Source organism: Pseudophryne corroboree, chromosome 9, assembly GCF_028390025.1.
Source record: "Pseudophryne corroboree isolate aPseCor3 chromosome 9, aPseCor3.hap2, whole genome shotgun sequence".
Classification (NCBI taxonomy): domain Eukaryota; kingdom Metazoa; phylum Chordata; class Amphibia; order Anura; family Myobatrachidae; genus Pseudophryne; species Pseudophryne corroboree.
The window spans coordinates 20,896,162-20,918,359 of NC_086452.1; the positions used below are offsets into that span (position 1 = coordinate 20,896,162).

Sequence of the window (22,198 nt, forward strand, 5' to 3'; positions counted from 1 at the left end):
ATTGCGGGATCAGCCACGGAACTATCGCCCCTTGCAGCTGACATGATATGAAAGCGTAAACAATGGGCGACACAGTAAAATATCAGCAGATAAAATACTTGCAGTGAGACAGCACAAACAGAGGATTCAAGAGGTACAGTATATGGTGACTGAAAAATCAGAGAAAAATACAAAATAAATATATCCTGTAAACTACCTATATCAAACAAAAACCCTGACGCACGTAGCCCCCCTCAGGGTACAGAATATAGGGATAGCAGTATGAGGGAGATACACGGAGTAGGTATCACTCAGCAGCTATATGCACACACAGTCACATGTACAATGCAGAAATTATGACAAACAATAAAACTGCAGTGGACTAGCAATACTAAGTAACACCAAGTAAAGCTATATAGGCTTATAGATATAACAGTGCACAGTAAAGACTGGATGTATATCACAGGGTACTTGTACTAAATAACCCTGCAGTAATGCACTGTTTCTTAACTAACACTGTCTAAAGACATGTAGAATACTTACATACTTATGCAGTTCCAGAATCAGCTCAGCATGTAGTGATGGCACAAAACGCTGACAGGGAGTGAGGGAGAGAGAAAGAAATATGCAGCTCCAGGGCGGGAACATTTCAGTAAATGGCGCCTGGGCCTGGAGGAGGGGCTACAGGCCAGAGCCTTATCTTCTTGCTGGACTTCACCACCGGGTACTGCGGGCCTTGTAAAACGGATTCATAATAAGATTTTACTTACCGATAAATCTATTTCTCGTAGTCCGTAGTGGATGCTGGGACTCCGTCAGGACCATGGGGAATAGCGGCTCTGCAGGAGACAGGGCACAAAATTTAAAAGTTTGACCACTAGGTGGTGTGTACTGGCTCCTCCCCCTATGACCCTCCTCCAAGCCTCAGTTAGGATACTGTGCCCGGACGAGCGTACACAATAAGGAAGGATTTTGAATCCCGGGTAAGACTCATACCAGCCACACCAATCACACCGTACAACTTGTGATCTGAACCCAGTTAACAGTATGACAAACGTAGGAGCCTCTGAACAGACGGCTCACAACAATAACAACCCGATTTTTTTGTAACAATAACTATGTACAAGTATTGCAGACAATCCGCACTTGGGATGGGCGCCCAGCATCCACTACGGACTACGAGAAATAGATTTATCGGTAAGTAAAATCTTATTTTCTCTGACGTCCTAGTGGATGCTGGGACTCCGTCAGGACCATGGGGATTATACCAAAGCTCCCAAACGGGCGGGAGAGTGCGGATGACTCTGCAGCACCGAATGAGAGAACTCCAGGTCCTCCTTAGCCAGGGTATCAAATTTGTAGAATTTTACAAACGTGTTCTCCCCTGACCACGTAGCTGCTCGGCAGAGTTGTAATGCCGAGACCCCTCGGGCAGCCGCCCAAGATGAGCCCACCTTCCTTGTGGAATGGGCCTTGACAGATTTAGGCTGTGGCAGGCCTGCCACAGAATGTGCAAGTTGAATTCTGCTACAAATCCAACGAGCAATCGTCTGCTTAGAAGCAGGAGCACCCAGCTTGTTGGGTGCATACTCCAAAACTACATTAAGATCCCACGGTGCCACTGGGGGCACAACCGGGGGCTGTATATGTAGTACTCCTTTTACAAAAGTCTGGACTTCAGGTACTGAAGCCAATTCTTTCTGGAAGAAAATCGACAGGGCCGAAATTTGAACCTTAATGGACCCTAATTTGAGGCCCATAGACAATCCTGTTTGCAGGAAATGTAGGAATCGACCCAGTTGAAATTCCTCCGTCGGGGCCTTCCTGGCCTCACACCACGCAACATATTTTCTCCAAATGCGGTGATAATGTTGTGCAGTCACCTCCTTCCTGGCTTTTACCAGGGTAGGGATGACCTCTTCCGGAATGCCTTTTTCCCTTAGGATTCGGCGTTCAACCGCCATGCCGTCAAACGCAGCCGCGGTAAGTCTTGGAATAGACACGGTCCCTGCTGAAGCAGGTCCCGTCTTAGAGGTAGAGGCCACGGATCTTCCGTGAGCATCTCCTGAAGTTCCGGGTACCAAGTTCTTCTTGGCCAATCCGGAGCCACGAGTATCGTTCTTACTCCCCTTTGCCGTATAATTCTCAGTACTTTTGGTATGAGAGGCAGAGGAGGAAACACATACACTGACTGGTACACCCATGGTGTTACCAGAGCGTCTACAGCTATTGCCTGAGGGTCTCTTGACCTGGCGCAATACCTGTCCAGTTTTTTGTTGAGGCGGGACGCCATCATGTCCACCATTGGTCTTTCCCAATGGACCACAATCATGTGGAAGACTTCTGGATGAAGTCCCCACTCTCCCGGGTGCAGATCGTGTCTGCTGAGGAAGTCTGCTTCCCAGTTGTCCACTCCCGGGATGAACACAGCTGACAGTGCTAACACATGATTTTCTGCCCAGCGGAGAATCCTTGCAGCTTCTGCCATTGCCCTCCTGCTTCTTGTGCCGCCCTGTCTGTTTACGTGGGCGACTGCCGTGATGTTGTCCGACTGAATCAACACCGGCTGACCCTGAAGCAGAGGTTTTGCCAGGCTTAGAGCATTGTAGATTGCTCTTAGCTCCAGTATATTTATGTGAAGAGACGTCCCCAGGCTTGACCACACGCCCTGGAAGTTTCTTCCCTGTGTGACCGCTCCCCAGCCTCTCAGGCTGGCATCCGTGGTCACTAGGACCCAGTTCTGTATGCCGAATCTGCGGCCCTCTAACAGATGAGCACTCTGCAACCACCATAGCAGAGACACTCTTGTCCTTGTGGACAATTTTATCCGCTGATGCATCTGCAGATGCGATCCGGACCATTTGTCCAGCAGATCCCACTGAAAAGTTTGTGCATGGAATCTGCCGAATGGAATCGCTTCGTAAGAAGCTACCATTTTTCCCAGGACTCTTGTGCATTGATGCACAGATACTTTTCCTGGTTTTAGGAGGTTCCTGACTAGATCGGATAACTCCCTGGCTTTCTCCTCCGGAAGAAATACCTTTTTCTGAACAGTGTCCAGAATCATCCCTAGGAACAACAGACGTGTCGTCGGGATCAGTTGGGATTTTGGAAAATTCAGAATCCACCCGTGTTGTTGGAGCACTACTTGGGTTAGTGCTACTCCGACCTCCAGCTGTTCTCTGGATCTTGCCCTTATCAGGAGATCGTCCAAGTAAGGGATAATTAAGACGCCTTCTCTTCGAAGAAGGATCATCATTTCGGCCATTACCTTGGTAAAGACCCGGGGTGCCGTGGACAATCCAAACGGCAGCGTCTGAAACTGATAATGACAGTTTTGGACCACGAACCTGAGGTACCCTTGGTGTGAAGGACAAATTGGAACATGAAGGTAAGCATCCTTGATGTCCAAGGACACCATAAAATCCCCTTCTTCCAGATTCGCTATCACTGCTGAGTGACTCCATCTTGAACTTGAATTTTTGTATGTACAGGTTCAGAGATTTTAGATTTAGAATCGGTCTTACCGAGCCGTCCGGCTTCGGTACCACAAATAGCGTGGAGTAATACCCCTGTCCCTGTTGTAGGAGGGGTACCTTGACTATCACCTGCTGAGAATACAGCTTGTGAATGGCCTCCAATACCGTCGCCCTGTCGGAGGGAGACATTGGCAAAGCAGACTTTAGGAAACGGCGAGGAGGGGACTTCTCGAATTCCAACCTGTAACCCTGAGATACTACCTGCAGGATCCAGGGGTCCACCTGCGAGTGCGCCCACTGTGCGCTGAAATGTTTGAGGCGACCCCCCACCGCCCCTGAGTCTGCTTGTAAGGTCCCAGCGTCATGCTGACGCCTTTGTAGAAGCCGGTGAGGGCTTCTGCTCCTGGGAAGGAGCTGCTTGTTGCAGTCTCTTACCCTTTCCTTTGCCTCGGGGAAAATAGGAATGTCCTTTTGCTCGTTTGTTCTTATAGGAACGAAAGGACTGCGGCTGAAAAGCCTGCGGCTTTTTCTGCTGGGAGGTGACCTGGGGTAAAAAGGTGGATTTTCCGGCCGTTGCCGTGGCCACCAGATCCGATAGACCGACCCCAAATAATTCCTCCCCCTTATACGGCAATACTTCCATATGTCGTTTGGAATCCGCATCACCTGACCACTGGCGCGTCCATAAACTTCTTCTGGCAGATATGGACATCGCACTTACTCTTGATGCCAGAGTGCAAATATCTCTCTGTGCATCTCGCATATAAAGAAATGCATCCTTTAACTGCTCTATAGTCAGTAAAATACTGTCCCTATCCAGGGTATCAATATTTTCAGACAGTGACTCCGACCAAGCCACGCCAGCACTGCACATCCAGGCTGAGGCGATTGCTGGTCTCAGTATAACACCCGTATGTGTGTATATACTTAATGTATTCTCCAGCCTCCTATCAGCTGGATCCTTGAGGGCGGCCGTATCAGGAGACGGTAACGCCACTTGCTTTGATAAGCGTGTGAGCGCCTTATCCACCCTAGGAGGTGTTTCCCAGCGCGCCCTAACCTCTGGCGGGAAAGGGTATAATGCCAATAACTTCTTTGAAATTAGCAGTTTTCTATCTGGGGTAACCCACGCTTCATCACACACTTCATTCAGTTCCTCTGATTCAGGAAAAACTATCGGTAGTTTTTTCACACCCCACATAATACCCCTTTTTGTGGTACTTGCAGTATCAGAGATATGCAAAGCCTCCTTCATTGCCGTGATCATATAACGTGTGGCCCTACTGGAAAATACGTTTGTTTCTTCACCGTCGACACTGGATTCAGTGTCAGTGTCTGGGTCTGTGTCGACCGACTGAGGTAAAGGGCGTTTTACAGCCCCTGACGGTGTCTGAGACGCCTGGACAGGTACTAACTGGTTTGCCGGCTGTCTCATGTCGTCAACCGACTTTTGTAGCGTGCTGACACTATCCCGTAATTCCATAAACAAAGCCATCCATTCTGGTGTCGACTCCCTAGGGGGTGACATCACCATTACAGGCAATTGCTCCGCCTCCACGCCAACATCGTCCTCATACATGTCGACACACACGTACCGACACACAGCAGACACACAGGGAATGCTCTGATAGAAGACAGGACCCCACTAGCCCTTTGGGGAGACAGAGGGAGAGTTTGCCAGCACACACCCAAGCGCTATAAATATATATAGGGACAACCTTAATAAGTGTGTTCCCTTTATAGCAGCTCAAATATTATAAATATCGCCAATAAGTGCCCCCCCTCTCTGTTTTTACCCTGTTTCTGTAGTGCAGTGCAGGGGAGAGTCCTGGGAGCCTTCCTCGCAGCGGAGCTGGGCAGGAAAATGGCGCTGTGTGCTGAGGAGAATAGGCCCCGCCCCCTTTTCGGCGGGCTTCTTCTCCCGGTTTTTTTGGAACCTGGCAGGGGTTAAATACATCCATATAGCCCCAGGGGCTATATGTGATATATTTTAGCCAGAATAGGTATATTACATTGCTGCCCAGGGCGCCCCCCCCAGCGCCCTGCACCCTCAGTGACCGCTGGTGTGAAGTGTGCGGAGAGCAATGGCGCACAGCTGCAGTGCTGTGCGCTACCTCATGAAGACTGAGACGTCTTCTGCCGCCGGTTTCTGGACCTCTTCTCTATTCGGCATCTGCAAGGGGGTCGGCGGCGCGGCTCCGGTGACCCATCCAGGCTGTACCTGTGATCGTCCCTCTGGAGCTAGTGTCCAGTAGCCTAAGAAGCAAATCCATCCTGCACGCAGGTGAGTTCACTTCTTCTCCCCTGAGTCCCTCGTTGCAGTGAGCCTGTTGCCAGCAGGACTCACTGAAAATAAAAAACCTAACAAACTTTTTCTAAGCAGCTCTTTAGGAGAGCCACCTAGATTGCACCCTTCTCGGCCGGGCACAAAAACCTAACTGAGGCTTGGAGGAGGGTCATAGGGGGAGGAGCCAGTACACACCACCTAGTGGTCAAACATTTAAATTTTGTGCCCTGTCTCCTGCGGAGCCGCTATTCCCCATGGTCCTGACGGAGTCCCAGCATCCACTAGGACGTCAGAGAAAATGTAATCCGACCTGTGCCCTTGCCCTGGTGGTCTACTACCACAGTGTCCACGCCAGCGCACGCGGCCCATCTCCCAAAGGCCGCGACAGATCGCGGTTTGCAGCGGGTTCCGCCTGGGTGACCCTCTTACCTCCTCCCTTGGTGCGGCCACGCGATCCTGGAGAGCAGCGGCAGGTGTGTGCGCTAGGCAGCGCCGGAAGCCTCCGCTGTAAGTACCCGACAACCAGGGCGCAGGAGTATACAGCGCCGCTGGGGGAGGCGATGGAGCTGCAGCAGGAGATGTCAGAATGATATCTAGCACTAGAGTGCCTCTGCTGCAGCCCTTGAAGTCTTCTATTTCTTCTTATAAAAGCTCTTTTCAGGGCTGCTGGAGCAGCCCTGCCTGTTAGTGACCTGCCTGCATGACACCAACTTACAAACTGAGCTCCTGTGCATGGAAGCGGGGTTATAGAGGAGGCGGCGCTGTGCATCCTGGGAACAGTGAAAGCTTTTAGCCTGTTGGTGCCTGGGATCAAGATCCTACTCTACACCCCAATGTTATCCCTGTGGAACCCCAGTGTACCCCGCTGCAGAAATTCCAATAATAAAATTTTGTCCTCATTCTGTGCCTATGGCTGAAGTCAGGTAATGTATGGGACGGGCACCCAGAAGACCACTAATTAATGACTAGTTAGGGGCTTTCTAGTGAAAGAGAGGGTGCTGTCTAGATGTGGACAGTCCTTTAGAATTATTCTTCTCTGTGCATATATGAATAAAACACATAAGAATTACCATTTCTGTAGAAGGATCTTCGAGCTTGTCCACCATTGAGCGGCGGTAAGTTCCTCTTGTCTGGTCCCACAAACGTGTCCCACTTCACTTTCTCCGATCCTCCCAGATCCCTCACTTTTTGCAAACAGTTTTCCAAGTAATCCACAGGATCATCAGGTCTGTAATACATTAATCCATTCAGAAGCCCCTGAAATGTTGGGACAAAACATACGGAGTGAATACAAAGTATTCAAGTTGATTCATTTCAATCTGCAAGTGTTACTGCCATTGTAACATGACGATTACCACCAGAAATGTGCGAAGAGATGTTATACAGCTTTTATATGACCACATATTCCCATTATATATATATATATATATATATATATATATATATATATATACATACACACACATACACACACACACGCAGAATTTTTATAATACTACAGTGAAACTACACTGATAGTTAGGGTGCATTCTGCCTATTGTTTCCCTACTGCATGATTTAATCATATTGCAGTTTGTAGAACTGCCCCCATTTCAATATTGCCAGATCTGCGCTACCAGCACCAATATTTCATAAACATGAATCCCCCCCCCCGGAGGATGGAGTTTGAGTCCTGACATTACTTTGCTTTTTCAATTTGACAAGGAAAAGCGCATTAATCATATAAGAATGTATAAGGTCATTTCCATCTGAGCATGCGATAGCACTTTCTACATAATTATTGCTTTTAGTATTCCATTCCTCCTAATTAACCGCGTTCCGTCCGTGTTTGCAGAGTAAGATCACTTCACAATCCGCCACCTCTTCTACTCCTGAACGCCTCTGAATTCCTTTATCATTAGCTAGTTCACCTCTGTGCAGTAATTGCAAGTGACAATCCTCAGCTATTATCTGTTCAAAGGCAGGTCCCTGCTGTGGGATAAACCACCTCTTGTCTACACATACAATCTGCACTGATAATTTACCCAATAAGTCAGAAGTTCAGGATCTCAGTGTAACAAAAATAAGAGTACAAAAAAAAACAAAAAACCCTCATTTATGAGGCAGCCTCACTGTGCGCTGCTTTTGCGCGAATGCACCAGTTTTGCTCAGCTAAGCGCGGTGCTCAGCGTGCAAAGACAAAGAATTCTCGTTGTGATAGGAAGAGCTGGGATAATCTGAATGCAAAGAGCAGAAATGGGATTTGGTGGGACAAGATACCCAAATCATGTCGGGATTTTGACTGTCGGTCAATTGCTGTCGGGATTTTGACGGTCGGGATTTTGATTGGAGGTAAATTGACTGCATCCCCAAATCATACCTCCCAGCTATCCGCATTTTGGCAGAACAATCCTGATTTGAAAGGACAGTCCCCCGTACCACGGTCAGCAGTAAGTGGTGAAGGGATGGTATCAGAATCTCGGTGCTCGGGATGCTGCCGGTCAGAAAACAGACAGTGGCATCCTGATTGACAGTACACCTTTTAGGTAAGTATGCTAACCCCCCCAACCCTCACTACCTACAGCCTAACCACTCACCCTCCACCCAAAGGAGGACATGTACTAAGCAGTGATAAAAGTGGAGAAGTCAGCCAGTGGAGAAGTGTGCTCTGTATATGTTTATAGTATGCAAATGATAAATGTTACATAAATGCTGATTGGTTGCCATCTAACCGCCCCCCTCCCTGCAGTCTAACCCTAACCCTCCCTCTGGTGCCTAAGCCTAGCCTCCCCGCCCCCCATCCGCTGCCTAACTCTAACACTCCCGGCGCTGGCACTGTGAGCGATGTTGGGATTTCAGGGTCGGTCTTCTGCACCCAGAGCGCCGGTCTGCTAAAAGACAGAATGCATCAAAGGTAAAAATGCAGTCAAACCTGCGAAAATGCTATTTTTTGGTGGTATGGGCGCATTTCTCATACGCACTAGGCTGGGCAATGCGACAGATTCTAGAGCTTGGACTCGGTAGGCAACGCCGCCATCTGTAGATGGCGCTGCCTGATAGCCTATGGGCTTCTTTTCGCATTGTGTGCCGAGAAGGATCCAATCAGATCCCTCATATAGCAAAGGACAGCTCTTATCGCGAGAGCGGTCCTTTGCGATATTTTTTTATGCATACCGCTATGCTTGCGTTGAGTGGCGGGAAGGCTTTGCATGCAAAATGTGATACTTGATTACGCCCACGGGCACCAGGCAAGGGGGAATTAAGAGAGGAGCGCAGTATATGTCCATAGGGCCATACACCGAAGCTTTGTGACATTATGATGCCCACTAAAGTGTCACAGTCGCAACACGTGTCCAGTGTTGAGAGACAAGATAAATGAACGTTGCGGAGTGGCGAGCGCATGTTATGTGGCTCAGGATTAACAGATGGCGGCAGAGCCTCTTCCGTCAGAAAATAGGTGGGGAGATCAGGCTTTGGCCAATGCTGTCAATGGGGCGCCTTGTACACCTTCCTGGCGACTTTTATAATGAACGCACATCTCTATTCTCACTATCTGTAGCAATAAGACTTAATAACACTAAGAGGTTACCTGTAAAATCAGAACCATGTCAGTGTACTCAGTTTATGAGAATAAATGGAACTACACAACAACATGTTTAAAGGGAAAAAAATGTAAAGTTGCACATTATACAGGAATATAGTTATTGCACAGTCTAACAGCAGCCTGACTTCCAAAAACAAGACATGCGGAGCGTTTGGGACCGTCACAAAGCAGGCTGTATCCGCTCAGCAATGTGCTTGTGTTATGCGGACCGTCTGGAACACTTGAAACAAAAAGACAAATCTCTTTATTTGTCATTTCGCTGCGTCTGAGAAGCTACAGCTGTCTATTATTAGTCATTCTCAGCACTGTGTAATCTTCTGGCTATTCTCCCACGTGTAGTATTTATATATTTCATTTCTGCAGCCATGGGGGTGCACTCTGTTACCAGACACAGAAGGACGATCACTAGCAGCAGATATTTCCCAGCATGCACCGTCTGATACAATTACATATATTGTGTAATCATTGAACAGAAACCTCCGTCACATATACAGCCATCGTGTACTGGGTATTCTATAGAAGATCAATGGTACTAAAGAGATTATCGTAAGGAACTTCTCCTGACATATGTCTTCTAATTCTATAAGTATGGTGCCAAAACCTAACCCCCCCTTTCCCGCAGCCAAACCCTAACCTTTCCCCCTCAGTGCCTAAACCTAACCTTCCCCAGGTGGTGCCTAACTCTAAGGGGGTAATTCAGATCTGATCGTAGATCTGATAAATTTAGCACATCTACGATCATTTACTCTGACATGTGGGGGGACGCGGCTGTGTGTGACGTCACGAAGCCGCCGCAGCCCGCCCCAACGGTCCACGCGCTTGCATTGTCCGGACTGCACCCCGCCAACAGCGTTCTAACGCCACTGGCACGCCCCCTCCTGCCCCGTGACCACCTCTGTCTGTCAATCAGGCAGAGGCAATCGCAGCCCAGAGATGCGGTATTGCAGTGCTTTTTTTTTTTTATAATTTTTTTTTAGGGGGTATTTTCACATGCCTTGTGCCCTAAAAGTACCCAGGTTTGGACCAGCTCTCTATGGCCCTGTGCGGAGTGAGCCGAGTAGTGTAGCGTGGTAACTTTTTCAGTAGATTTGCATCTTACTCGCACTGCAGACGCACCAAAACACTACTCAAAGGACACCTCCACTGAAATCAATTGTTCTGTTTTTGTTAAACCAGTGCGGAAGAAAATTATGTTACCTACAAAAAAAAACAGGAGACGCTGTAGGACCAACAGCATCGGAGTCTGATTACGGAGAGAGTCGCTGGAACCTGCTGTAGACAAAGGCCTGGGACATCCCACAGATGAATACAAAGGGGGAGATTTATCAAATCTGGGAGGGAGATAAAATGGGGAAGTTGCTCTGCAACCAGGCTTCTGTCATTTTCAAGCACAGCAGGTACTGTAAAATGACAGAATCTGATTGGTTGGTATGGGAAACTTGTATTCTGTATCTTTCTCTAAGATTTGAAAAATCTCCCCCTAAATTTAGTCTGCTTAATATTCTGTATAAAAAAATAAAAAAAAATAAAGAGAAAATGCACTTGCATACTATAAATAGAAAACACTGCTAATCAGAAAAATTATAATAAACTCGGCAATATAACAGAGTTAATTTGAGGTGCTTAGCATAATTTTGGGCCCACCAACTGCGACCAGGTTGCCTCACCTGGTGGGTCCCTAGCACTAACGTTCAACTCCATAGCAGGGGACCCCCTAGGTCAGCACAATGCAACCGCCCCTCGCCCTTATCTCTGTAGGTAGGTCATGGAGTAAATAGTACAGCAGTGTCCATTAGGGTTTTATGTACTTTTACGGAGATTATGTCGTTTATACAAGTACAGGTTGAGTATCCCTTATCCAAAATGCTTGGGACCAGAAGTATTTTCAGTGGCGGATTTAGGGGGGGGGGGGGGGCACCAAGGCACGTGCCCCCCCTGTCATTTTTAGTTGATTTTTGTATTTTTATTTTTATTATATTTTGTGCACTGATTTAGTGCAGACTGACATGCGGACGAGCGTCCGCATGTCAGTCTGCGGTCTCGTTTCCTCCCCTGCTGTTAGGAGGGACACAGAGGGCACAGTGCACGCCTCCCTGTGTCCCTCCTGGGTCTCCGGCGGCCGCGGGTCTCATAAAGGAAGTGCCGTTCGTGAGCACTTCCTTTATTAGAGTGACCCGCGGCCGCCGGAGACACAGGAGGGACACAGGGAGGCGTGCACTGTGCCCTCCGTGTCCCTCCTAACAGCAGGGGAGCGGCGGCGGCGGAGGAAGCGGGGGGGGGGGGGACGCACTGAGGGGGCATATCTGGCACTGGGGGGGAATATCTGGCACTGGGGGCATATTTGGCAGGGAGGGGGGGGGAATATCTGGCACTGGGGACATATATGGCACTGGGGGGAATATCTGGCACTGGGGGCATATATGGCACTGGGGGGGGGAATATCTGGCACTGGGGGCATATGTGGCACTGGGGGGGGAATATCTGGCACTGGGGGCATATGTGGCACTGGGGGGGAATATCTGGCACTGGGGCATATGTGGCACTGGGGGCATATATAGCACTGGGGGGGGGGATATCTGGCACTGGGGGCATATGTGGCACTGTCGGGGAATATCTGGCACTGGGGACATATGTGGCACTGGGAGCACAGCCCTAGCAACAAGGACTACCTCCTAGCAACGAGCATGACACCCAGTGCATGAAAGCCCTGGCAACGAGCATGACACCCAGTGCATGAAACCCCTGGCAACGAGCATGACACCCAGTGCATGAAACCCCTGGCAACGAGCAAGACACTGAGCATGAAAACCCCTGGCACCGTGCATGGAACCAAGAGCATGAAACCCCTGGCAACGAGCATGACACCCAGTGCATGAAACCCCTGACAATGAGCAGGTATTTGAAAAGTAATTAGAAGCCTTACTGTAGGACTTAATGTGTAATGGGCATTACGGTGTGTGGCATAATGTATCACGGACATTGCGGTGTGTGTCATAATGTGTCACATGCATTACGGTGTATGGTATACTATATCGTTGGCATTGTGATATGTGGTATAATGTCTCAGGGTCATTGCAGTGTGTGGCATAATGTATCACGGACATTGCGGTGTGTGTCATAATGTGTCAGGCATTACGGTGTGTGGTATACTATATCACGGGCATTGTGGTATGTGGTATAATGTCTCAGGGTCATTGCAGTGTGGCATAATATATAACGGGCATTGCGGTGTGTGGCATAGGGTATAACGGGCATTGCGGTATGTGTCACAGGCATTACGGTGTATGGTATACTATATCACGGGCATTGTGGTATAATGTCTCAAGGTCATTGCAGTGTGTGGCATAATGTGTCACAGGCATTGTATGTGCTATAATGTATCGGGCATTGCAGTGTGTGGTATAATGTATCACGGACATTGCATTGTGTGTCATAATGTGTCACAGACATTGTATGTGCTATAATGTATCAGGGGCAGTGCAGTGTGTAGCATAATGTATAACGGGCATTGCAATTTATGTCATAATGTGTCACAGGCATTATAGTGTGTGGCATAATGTGTCGGGGGCATTACGGTGTGTGGCATAATGTGTCGGGGGCATTACAGTATGTGCATACTGTGTCATGTGCATTATTGTGTGTGGCATAATGTCTAAGGGCCATTGCAGTATGTGGCATAATGTATACTGGGCATTACTATAAGGAGGAAAAATGACAAATAATGTAAGGGGCATGAATCAGGATTATTTTTCTTTCCTGTGGTGGCCAACGTCTGGGCGTGCAGGTTGCAAAACTGGGGTATAAGGTAGTCTTTTCCTGCAATACCACGCCCATTCCAACGAAGCCACGCCCATTCCAACGAAGCCACGCCCCTTATGGTGCCCCCCCTGTAATTTTTTTCTGGATCCGCCCCTGGGTATTTTGGATATGGGATTTTTCCGTATTTTGGAATAATTGCATCCCATAATGAGATATCATGGTGAAGGGACCTAAATCTAAGCACAGAATGCATTTATGTTACATATACACCTTATACACACAGCCTCAAGGTAATTTTAGCCAATATTTTTTATAACTTTGTGCATTAAACAAAGTGTGTGTACATTTACACAATTCATTTATGTTTCAAATACACCTTATACACACAGCCTGAAGGTCATTTAATACAATATTTTTAATAACTTTGTGTATTAAACAAAGTTTGTGTACATTGAGCCATCAAAAAACAAAGGTTTCACTATCTCACTCACAAAAGTCCGTATTTCGGAATATTCCGTATTTCGGAATATTTGGATATGGGATACTCAACCTGTATTATACTTACACAATCACCCAACAGAGTGAGCATACAGTACAACAATATCAGTTTTGGGTGGAGAATCCCTTTAAGCAATGCTACCGATATATAGTATACTAAGAATTCCAGTAAAGCTGCAGTGACAAATATGACGTATTTATAATAAATCTGAGTAACAGGAAGGCTGTGACCTGCAGTGACCGCTAAAGCGCCTTGAGTCCTGTTTGGAGAAAGAGCGCTATATAAATAAAATTATTATTATTAATAATGCAACTCCTCTATCGTCCATAAACTATTTTTTATACGATTTCTCTTCTTCGTACGGTTTCTGTTTCTATACTTTGTAAGGCGCTGCAGACCCCTTGTGGGGCCATATACATAAAATAGGACATTGTAGAGTTATTATTTCTCCTGCTAGCGCCACCACCTTTCACACCAGGCACCTCCTGCAGGGAATGCCCTGGAATTGGTGCATTAGTAGAATGGCACCATGTATTATTTTTTTGTAGGACATTATTTCTTGAAGCATTTCTTCAATATCCCTAATTATACTAGAACTACCCCTTGTGCAAACAAGCGGGATAATTGAAGTGATCGCTCCTCTTACGGGTTACAATTACACTGAGAAATCCTCAGGCCACTTATGTGCTCTTGAAACCTCACCAGTGTAATCGATCTGCATGCGTCGTTATTTACAGCTGTGGGATGCAGAAAAGCCGTGCAATCCTGCAGCGTCACGCTCCATCAGTGACCTGACAGCGCAGAACGGGCTGCACTCTGAGAATACATGGGTTAAACTGCTTTCAATCTAAACCTGATGCGCAATAAACTGTGCTGTATTTCTGTGCGAAGTATGAGTAGAAAGAGTTATATTGTTACATTAGTTGCTATATTAGTACATAATGATCTTTAAAGTGCGACACTTGGTTTTACAAGTCCAGATTAATAAATGACGATTGTATTAATATTTGGGGGGGCTACAGTACAAAACATGCATCATATCACTACCATCTATAGTCTGATGATGAGAATACAATGTATCAGTAATAATGGTATAATGTAATCGCCTGGAGGAAGGCGCTATATACTGGTGCACAGGTGAGCTGTACTAATACAGGGATTGGATAAGGGGGGTAATTCCAAGTTGATCGCAGCAGGATTTTTTTTAGCAGTTGGGCAAAACCATGTGCACTGCAGGGGAGGCAGATATAACATGTGCAGAGAGAGTTAGATTTGGGTTGGTTATTTGGTTTCTGTGCAGGGTAAATACTGGCTGCTTTATTTTTACACTGCAATTTAGATTGCAGATTGAACACACCCCACCCAAATCTAACTCTCTCTGCACATGTTATATCTGCCCCCCCCTGCAGTGCACATGGTTTTGCCCAACTGCTAACAAAATTCCTGCTGCGATCAACTCAGAATTACCCCCAAGGTGTATTCTATAGTAACTATTTACCAACTACATAATGGTTGGGAACCTACAGCTGACTCATAAATAAAGGGAGTTTATTACAAGTTCTAAAGGTGTGTGGATTATACGAGCAATACAGCAGGATCACCTGGTAATACATACACACGGTATATAACAGAATAAACTACTACAATAACGTTTAACTGGTAACATTTTTATGTAATTGGCACCCCCAACGGCCCGACGCCGGAATCCCAACCACACAATCCCGACAGGGGTGGCGAGCGGAACGCAGCCCCTTGCGGGCTCGCTTCGCTCGGTACAAGGTGGGTATGTGGTGCTAGATTATACTGGTACAAGGTGGATATGTTGGTTTATGGTGCTAGATTATACTGGTACAAGGTGGATATGTTGGTTTATGGTGCTAGATTATACTGGTACAAGGTGGGTATGTTGGTATACGGTGCTAGATTATACTGGTACAAGGTGGGTATGTTGGTATACGGTGCTAGATTATACTGGTACAAGGTGGGTATGTTGGTATACGGTGCTAGATTATACTGGTACAAGGTGGGTATGTTGGTATACGGTGCTAGATTATACTGGTACAGGGTAGTATAGGAATATCAGACTATATAATAATGCTGTATATGGGTAGTATAGGAATGGCACACTATATAATAATGCTATATATGGGTATAGGAATGGCACACTACATAATATGCTATATATTGGTAGTATAGGAATAGCCCACTACATAATATGCTACATATGGTTAGTATAGGAATGGCACACCATATAATAATGCTGTATATGGGTAGTATAGAAATGGCACACTATATAATAATGCTATATATGGGTAGTATAGGAATGGCACACTATATAATATGCTGTATATGGGTAGTATAGGAATGGCACACTATATAATAATGCTATATATGGGTAGTATAGGAATGGCACACTATATAATAATGCTATATATGGGTAGTATAGGAATGGCACACCATATAATAATGCTGTATATGGGTAGTATAGGAATGGCACACTATATAATAATGCTATATATGGGTAGTATAGGAATGGCACACTATATAATATGCTGTATATGGGTAGTATAGGAATGGCACACTATATAATAATGCTATATATGGGTAGTATAGGAATGGCACACTATATAATAATGCTATATATGGGTAGTATAGGAATGGCACACTATATAATAATGCTATATATGGGTAGTATAGGAATGGCACACTATATAATAATGCTATATATGGGTAGTATAGGAATGGCACACTATATAATAATGCTATATACGGGTAGTATAGGAATGGCACACTATATAATAATGCTATATATGGGTAGTATAGGAATGGCACAATATATTATAATGCTATATATGGGTAGTATAGGAATGGCACACTACATAATATGCTATATATGGGTAGTATAGGAATGGCACGCCATATAATAATGCTATATATGGGTAGTATAGGAATGGCACACTATATAATAATGCTATATATGTGTAGTATAGGAATGGCACACTATATAATAATGCTATATATGGGTATAGGTATGGCACATTACATAATATACTATATATGGGTAGTATAGGAATGCCACACAATAAATTAATGCTATATATTGGTAGTATAGGAATGGCACACTATATAATAATGCTATATATGGGTAGTATAGGAATGGCACACTATATAATAATGCTTTATATGGGTAGTATAGGAACGGCACACTATATAATAATGCTATATATGGGTAGTATAGGAATGGCACACTATATAATATGCTGTATATGGGTAGTATAGGAATGGCACACTATATAATATGCTGTATATGGGTAGTATAGGAATGGCACACTATACAATAATGCTGTATATGGGTAGTATAGGAATGGCACACTGTATAATAATGCTATATATGGTTATAGGAATGGCACGCCATATAATAATGCTATACAGTATATGGGTAGTATAGGAATGGCACACTATATAATATGCTGTATATGGGTAGTATAGGAATGGCATACTATATAATATGCTGTATATGAGTACGAGTATAGGAATGGCACACTATATAATATGCTGTATATGGGTAGTATAGGAATGGCACACTATATAATATGCTGTTTATGAGTATAGGAATGGCACACTATATAATATGCTATATATGGGTAGTATAGGAATGGCACACTATATAATAATGCTATATATGGGTAGTATAGGAATGGCACACTATATAATATGCTATATATGGGTATAGGAATGGCACACTATATAATATGCTATATATGGGTATAGGAATGGCACACTATATAATATGCTGTATATGGGTAGTATAGGAATGGCACACTATATAATATGCTGTATATGGGTAGTATAGGAATGGCACACAATATAATAAGCTGTATATGGGTAGTATAGGAATGGCACACTATATAATATGCTATATATGGGTATAGGAATGGCACACTATATAATAATGCTATATATGGGTAGTATAGGAATGGCACACTATATAATATGCTGTATATGGGTAGTATAGGAATGGTACATTATATAATATGATATATATGGGTAGTATAGGAATGGCACACTATATAATAATGCTGTATATGGGTAGTATAGGAATGGCACACTATATAATATGCTATATATGGGTAGTATAGGAATGGCACACTATATAATATGCTGTATATGTGTAGTATAGGAATGGCACACTATATAATATGCTATATATGGGTAGTATAGGAATGGCACACTATATAATAATGCTATATATGTGTAGTATAGGAATGGCACACTGTATAATATGCTGTATATGGGTAGTATAAGAATGGCACACTATATAATATGCTGTATATGGGTAGTATAGGAATGGTACACTATATAATATGATATATATGGGTAGTATAGGAATGGCACACTATATAATAATGCTGTATATGGGTAGTATAGGAATGGCACACTATATAATATGCTATATATGGGTAGTATAGGAATGGCACACTATATAATATGGTGTATATGTGTAGTATAGGAATGACACACTATATAATATGCTATATATGGGTAGTATAGGAATGGCACACTATATAATATGGTGTATATGTGTAGTATAGGAATGGCACACTATATAATATGGTGTACATGTGTAGTATAGGAATGGCACACTATATAATAATGCTGTATATGGGTAGTATAGGAATGGCACACCATATACTAATGGTATATATGGGTAGTATAGGAATGGCACACTATATAATATGCTGTATATGTGTAGTATAGGAATGGCACACTATATAATATGCTGTATATGTGTAGTATAGGAATGGCACACTATATAATAATGCTGTATATGTGTAGTATAGGAATGGCACACTATGTAATAATGCTGTATATGTGTAGTATAGGAATGGCACACTATATAATATGCTATATATGTGTAGTATAGGAATGGCACACTATATAATATGCTGTATATGGGTAGTATAGGAATGGCACACTATATAATATGCTGTATATGTGTAGTATAGGAATGGCACACTATATAATATGCTATATATGGGTAGTATAGGAATGGCACACTATATAATATGCTGTATATGTGTAGTATAGGAATGGCACACTATATAATATGCTATATATGGGTAGTATAGGAATGGCACACTATATAATAATGCTATATATGGGTAGTATAGGAATGGCACACTATATAATATGCTGTATATGGGTAGTACAGGAATTGCACACTATATAATATGCTGTGCATGGGTAGTATAGGAATGGCACACTATAGAATATGCTATATATGGGTAGTATAGGAATTGCACACTATATAATATGCTGTGCATGGGTAGTATAGGAATGGCACACTATATAATATGCTATATATGTGTAGTATAGGAATGGCACACTGTATAATATGCTGTATATGGGTAGTATAAGAATGGCACACTGTATAATATGGTGTATATGTGTAGTATAGGAATGGCACACTATATACTAATGCTATATATGGGTAGTATAGGAACGGCACACTATATAATAATGCTATATATGTGTAGTATAGGAATGGCATACTGTATAATATGCTGTATATGGGTAGTATAAGAATGGCACACTGTATAATATGCTGTATATGTGTAGTATAGGAATGGCACACTATATAATATGCTGTATATGTGTAGTATAGGAATGGCATACTATATAATAATGCTATATATGTGTAGTATAGGAATGGCACACTGTATAATATGCTGTATATGGGTAGTATAAGAATGGCACACAATATAATATGCTGTATATGGGTAGTATAGGAATGGTACACTATATAATATGATATATATGGGTAGTATAGGAATGGCACACTATATAATATGCTATATATGGGTAGTATAGGAATGGCACACTATATAATATGCTGTATATGTGTAGTATAGGAATGGCACACTATATAATATGCTATATATGGGTAGTATAGGAATGGCACACTATATAATAATGCTATATATGTGTAGTATAGGAATGGCACACTGTATAATATGCTGTATATGGGTAGTATAAGAATGGCACACTATATAATATGCTGTATATGGGTAGTATAGGAATGGTACACTATATAATATGATATATATGGGTAGTATAGGAATGGCACACTATATAATAATGCTGTATATGGGTAGTATAGGAATGGCACACTATATAATATGCTATATATGGGTAGTATAGGAATGGCACACTATATAATATGGTGTATATGTGTAGTATAGGAATGACACACTATATAATATGCTATATATGGGTAGTATAGGAATGGCACACTATATAATATGGTGTATATGTGTAGTATAGGAATGGCACACTATATAATATGGTGTACATGTGTAGTATAGGAATGGCACACTATATAATAATGCTGTATATGGGTAGTATAGGAATGGCACACCATATACTAATGGTATATATGGGTAGTATAGGAATGGCACACTATATAATATGCTGTATATGTGTAGTATAGGAATGGCACACTATATAATATGCTGTATATGTGTAGTATAGGAATGGCACACTATATAATAATGCTGTATATGTGTAGTATAGGAATGGCACACTATATAATAATGCTGTATATGTGTAGTATAGGAATGGCACACTATATAATATGCTATATATGTGTAGTATAGGAATGGCACACTATATAATATGCTGTATATGGGTAGTATAGGAATGGCACACTATATAATATGCTGTATATGTGTAGTATATGAATGGCACACTATATAATATGCTATATATGGGTAGTATAGGAATGGCACACTATATAATATGCTGTATATGTGTAGTATAGGAATGGCACACTATATAATATGCTATATATGGGTAGTATAGGAATGGCACACTATATAATAATGCTATATATGGGTAGTATAGGAATGGCACACTATATAATATGCTGTATATGGGTAGTACAGGAATTGCACACTATATAATATGCTGTGCATGGGTAGTATAGGAATGGCACACTATAGAATATGCTATATATGGGTAGTATAGGAATGGCACACTATATAATATGCTGTGCATGGGTAGTATAGGAATGGCACACTATATAATATGCTATATATGTGTAGTATAGGAATGGCACACTGTATAATATGCTGTATATGGGTAGTATAAGAATGGCACACTGTATAATATGGTGTATATGTGTAGTATAGGAATGGCACACTATATACTAATGCTATATATGGGTAGTATAGGAACGGCACACTATATAATAATGCTATATATGTGTAGTATAGGAATGGCATACTGTATAATATGCTGTATATGGGTAGTATAAGAATGGCACACTGTATAATATGCTGTATATGTGTAGTATAGGAATGGCACACTGTATAATATGCTGTATATGGGTAGTATAGGAACGGCACACTATATAATAATGCTATATATGTGTAGTATAGGAATGGCATACTGTATAATATGCTGTATATGGGTAGTATAGGAATGGCACACTATATAATATGCTGTATATGTGTAGTATAGGAATGGCACACTATATAATATGCTGTATATGTGTAGTATAGGAATGGCACACTATATAATATGCTGTATATGGGTAGTATAGGAATGGCACACTATATCATATGCTGTATATGGGTAGTATAGTAATGGCACACTGTATAATATGCTGTATATGGGTAGTATAAGAATGGCACACTATATCATATGCTGTATATGGGTAGTATAGTAATGGCACATTATATCATATGCTGTATATGGGTAGTATAAGAATGGCATACTGTATAATATGCTGTATATGTGTAGTATAGGAATGGCACACTATATAATAATACTATGTGGGTATAATGGAGACACAGTACCTGGCACCAGGTGAGCTGCACCAGGGCAGGGTTCCCCGGGGGCAGCACAGGACAGGGGTCTCCTCCTTACCTCGAATAGCTGGGGGATCTCCCTCCTGGTCAGGTACTCCTTGGGGTCAGAGCTGCTCATGTCCGGGCTGCAGGGGGCTAATGTGATGCTGTGGCGTCCTCTCTGCCGGTCCTGTCACATCTATGTCCCCAACTTCACCGGACCGAGCCGCCAGCGCCGCACACACCGGTATACACACATAACACTGACTGACTGAGAGCAGCAGCCGCGGCCCCCCGCCCCACTCACCGCACAGCCCTCCCTCCCCTGACTCACACATTACACACATTACACACACTGCACAGCCCTCCCCTGACTCACACAGCACACATTACACACACTGCACAGCCCTCCCCTGACTCACACAGCACACATTACACACACTGCACAGCCCTCCCCTGACTCACACAGCACACACATTACACACACTGCACAGCCCTCCCCTGACTCACACAGCACACATTACACTCACTGCACAGCCCTCCCCTGACTCACACAGCACACATTACACACACTGCACAGCCCTCCCCTGACTCACACAGCACACATTACACACACTGCACAGCCCTCCCCTGACTCACACAGCACACACATTACACACACTGCACAGCCCTCCCCTGACTCACACAGCACACATTACACTCACTGCACAGCCCTCCCCTGACTCACACAGCACACATTACACACACTGCACAGCCCTCCCC

The 22,198-nt window shown here is 43.8% G+C and overlaps 1 protein-coding gene across 1 annotated transcript in view; it reads right to left on the bottom strand.

Moving 5' to 3' along the window:
- Positions 1–21,736, bottom strand: part of AK5 (adenylate kinase 5) — a 351,659-nt gene extending 329,923 nt beyond the window's left edge. Inside the window, exons 1-2 of the mRNA XM_063939044.1 lie at positions 21,516–21,736; positions 6,816–7,002 (exon numbers count right to left, since the gene is read on the bottom strand). Coding sequence (XP_063795114.1) covers positions 6,816–7,002; positions 21,516–21,575 — 247 coding nt within the window. The 5' untranslated portion in view covers positions 21,576–21,736. The remainder of the gene's footprint in view (positions 1–6,815; positions 7,003–21,515) is intronic.
- Positions 21,737–22,198: the final 462 nt, after the last annotated feature.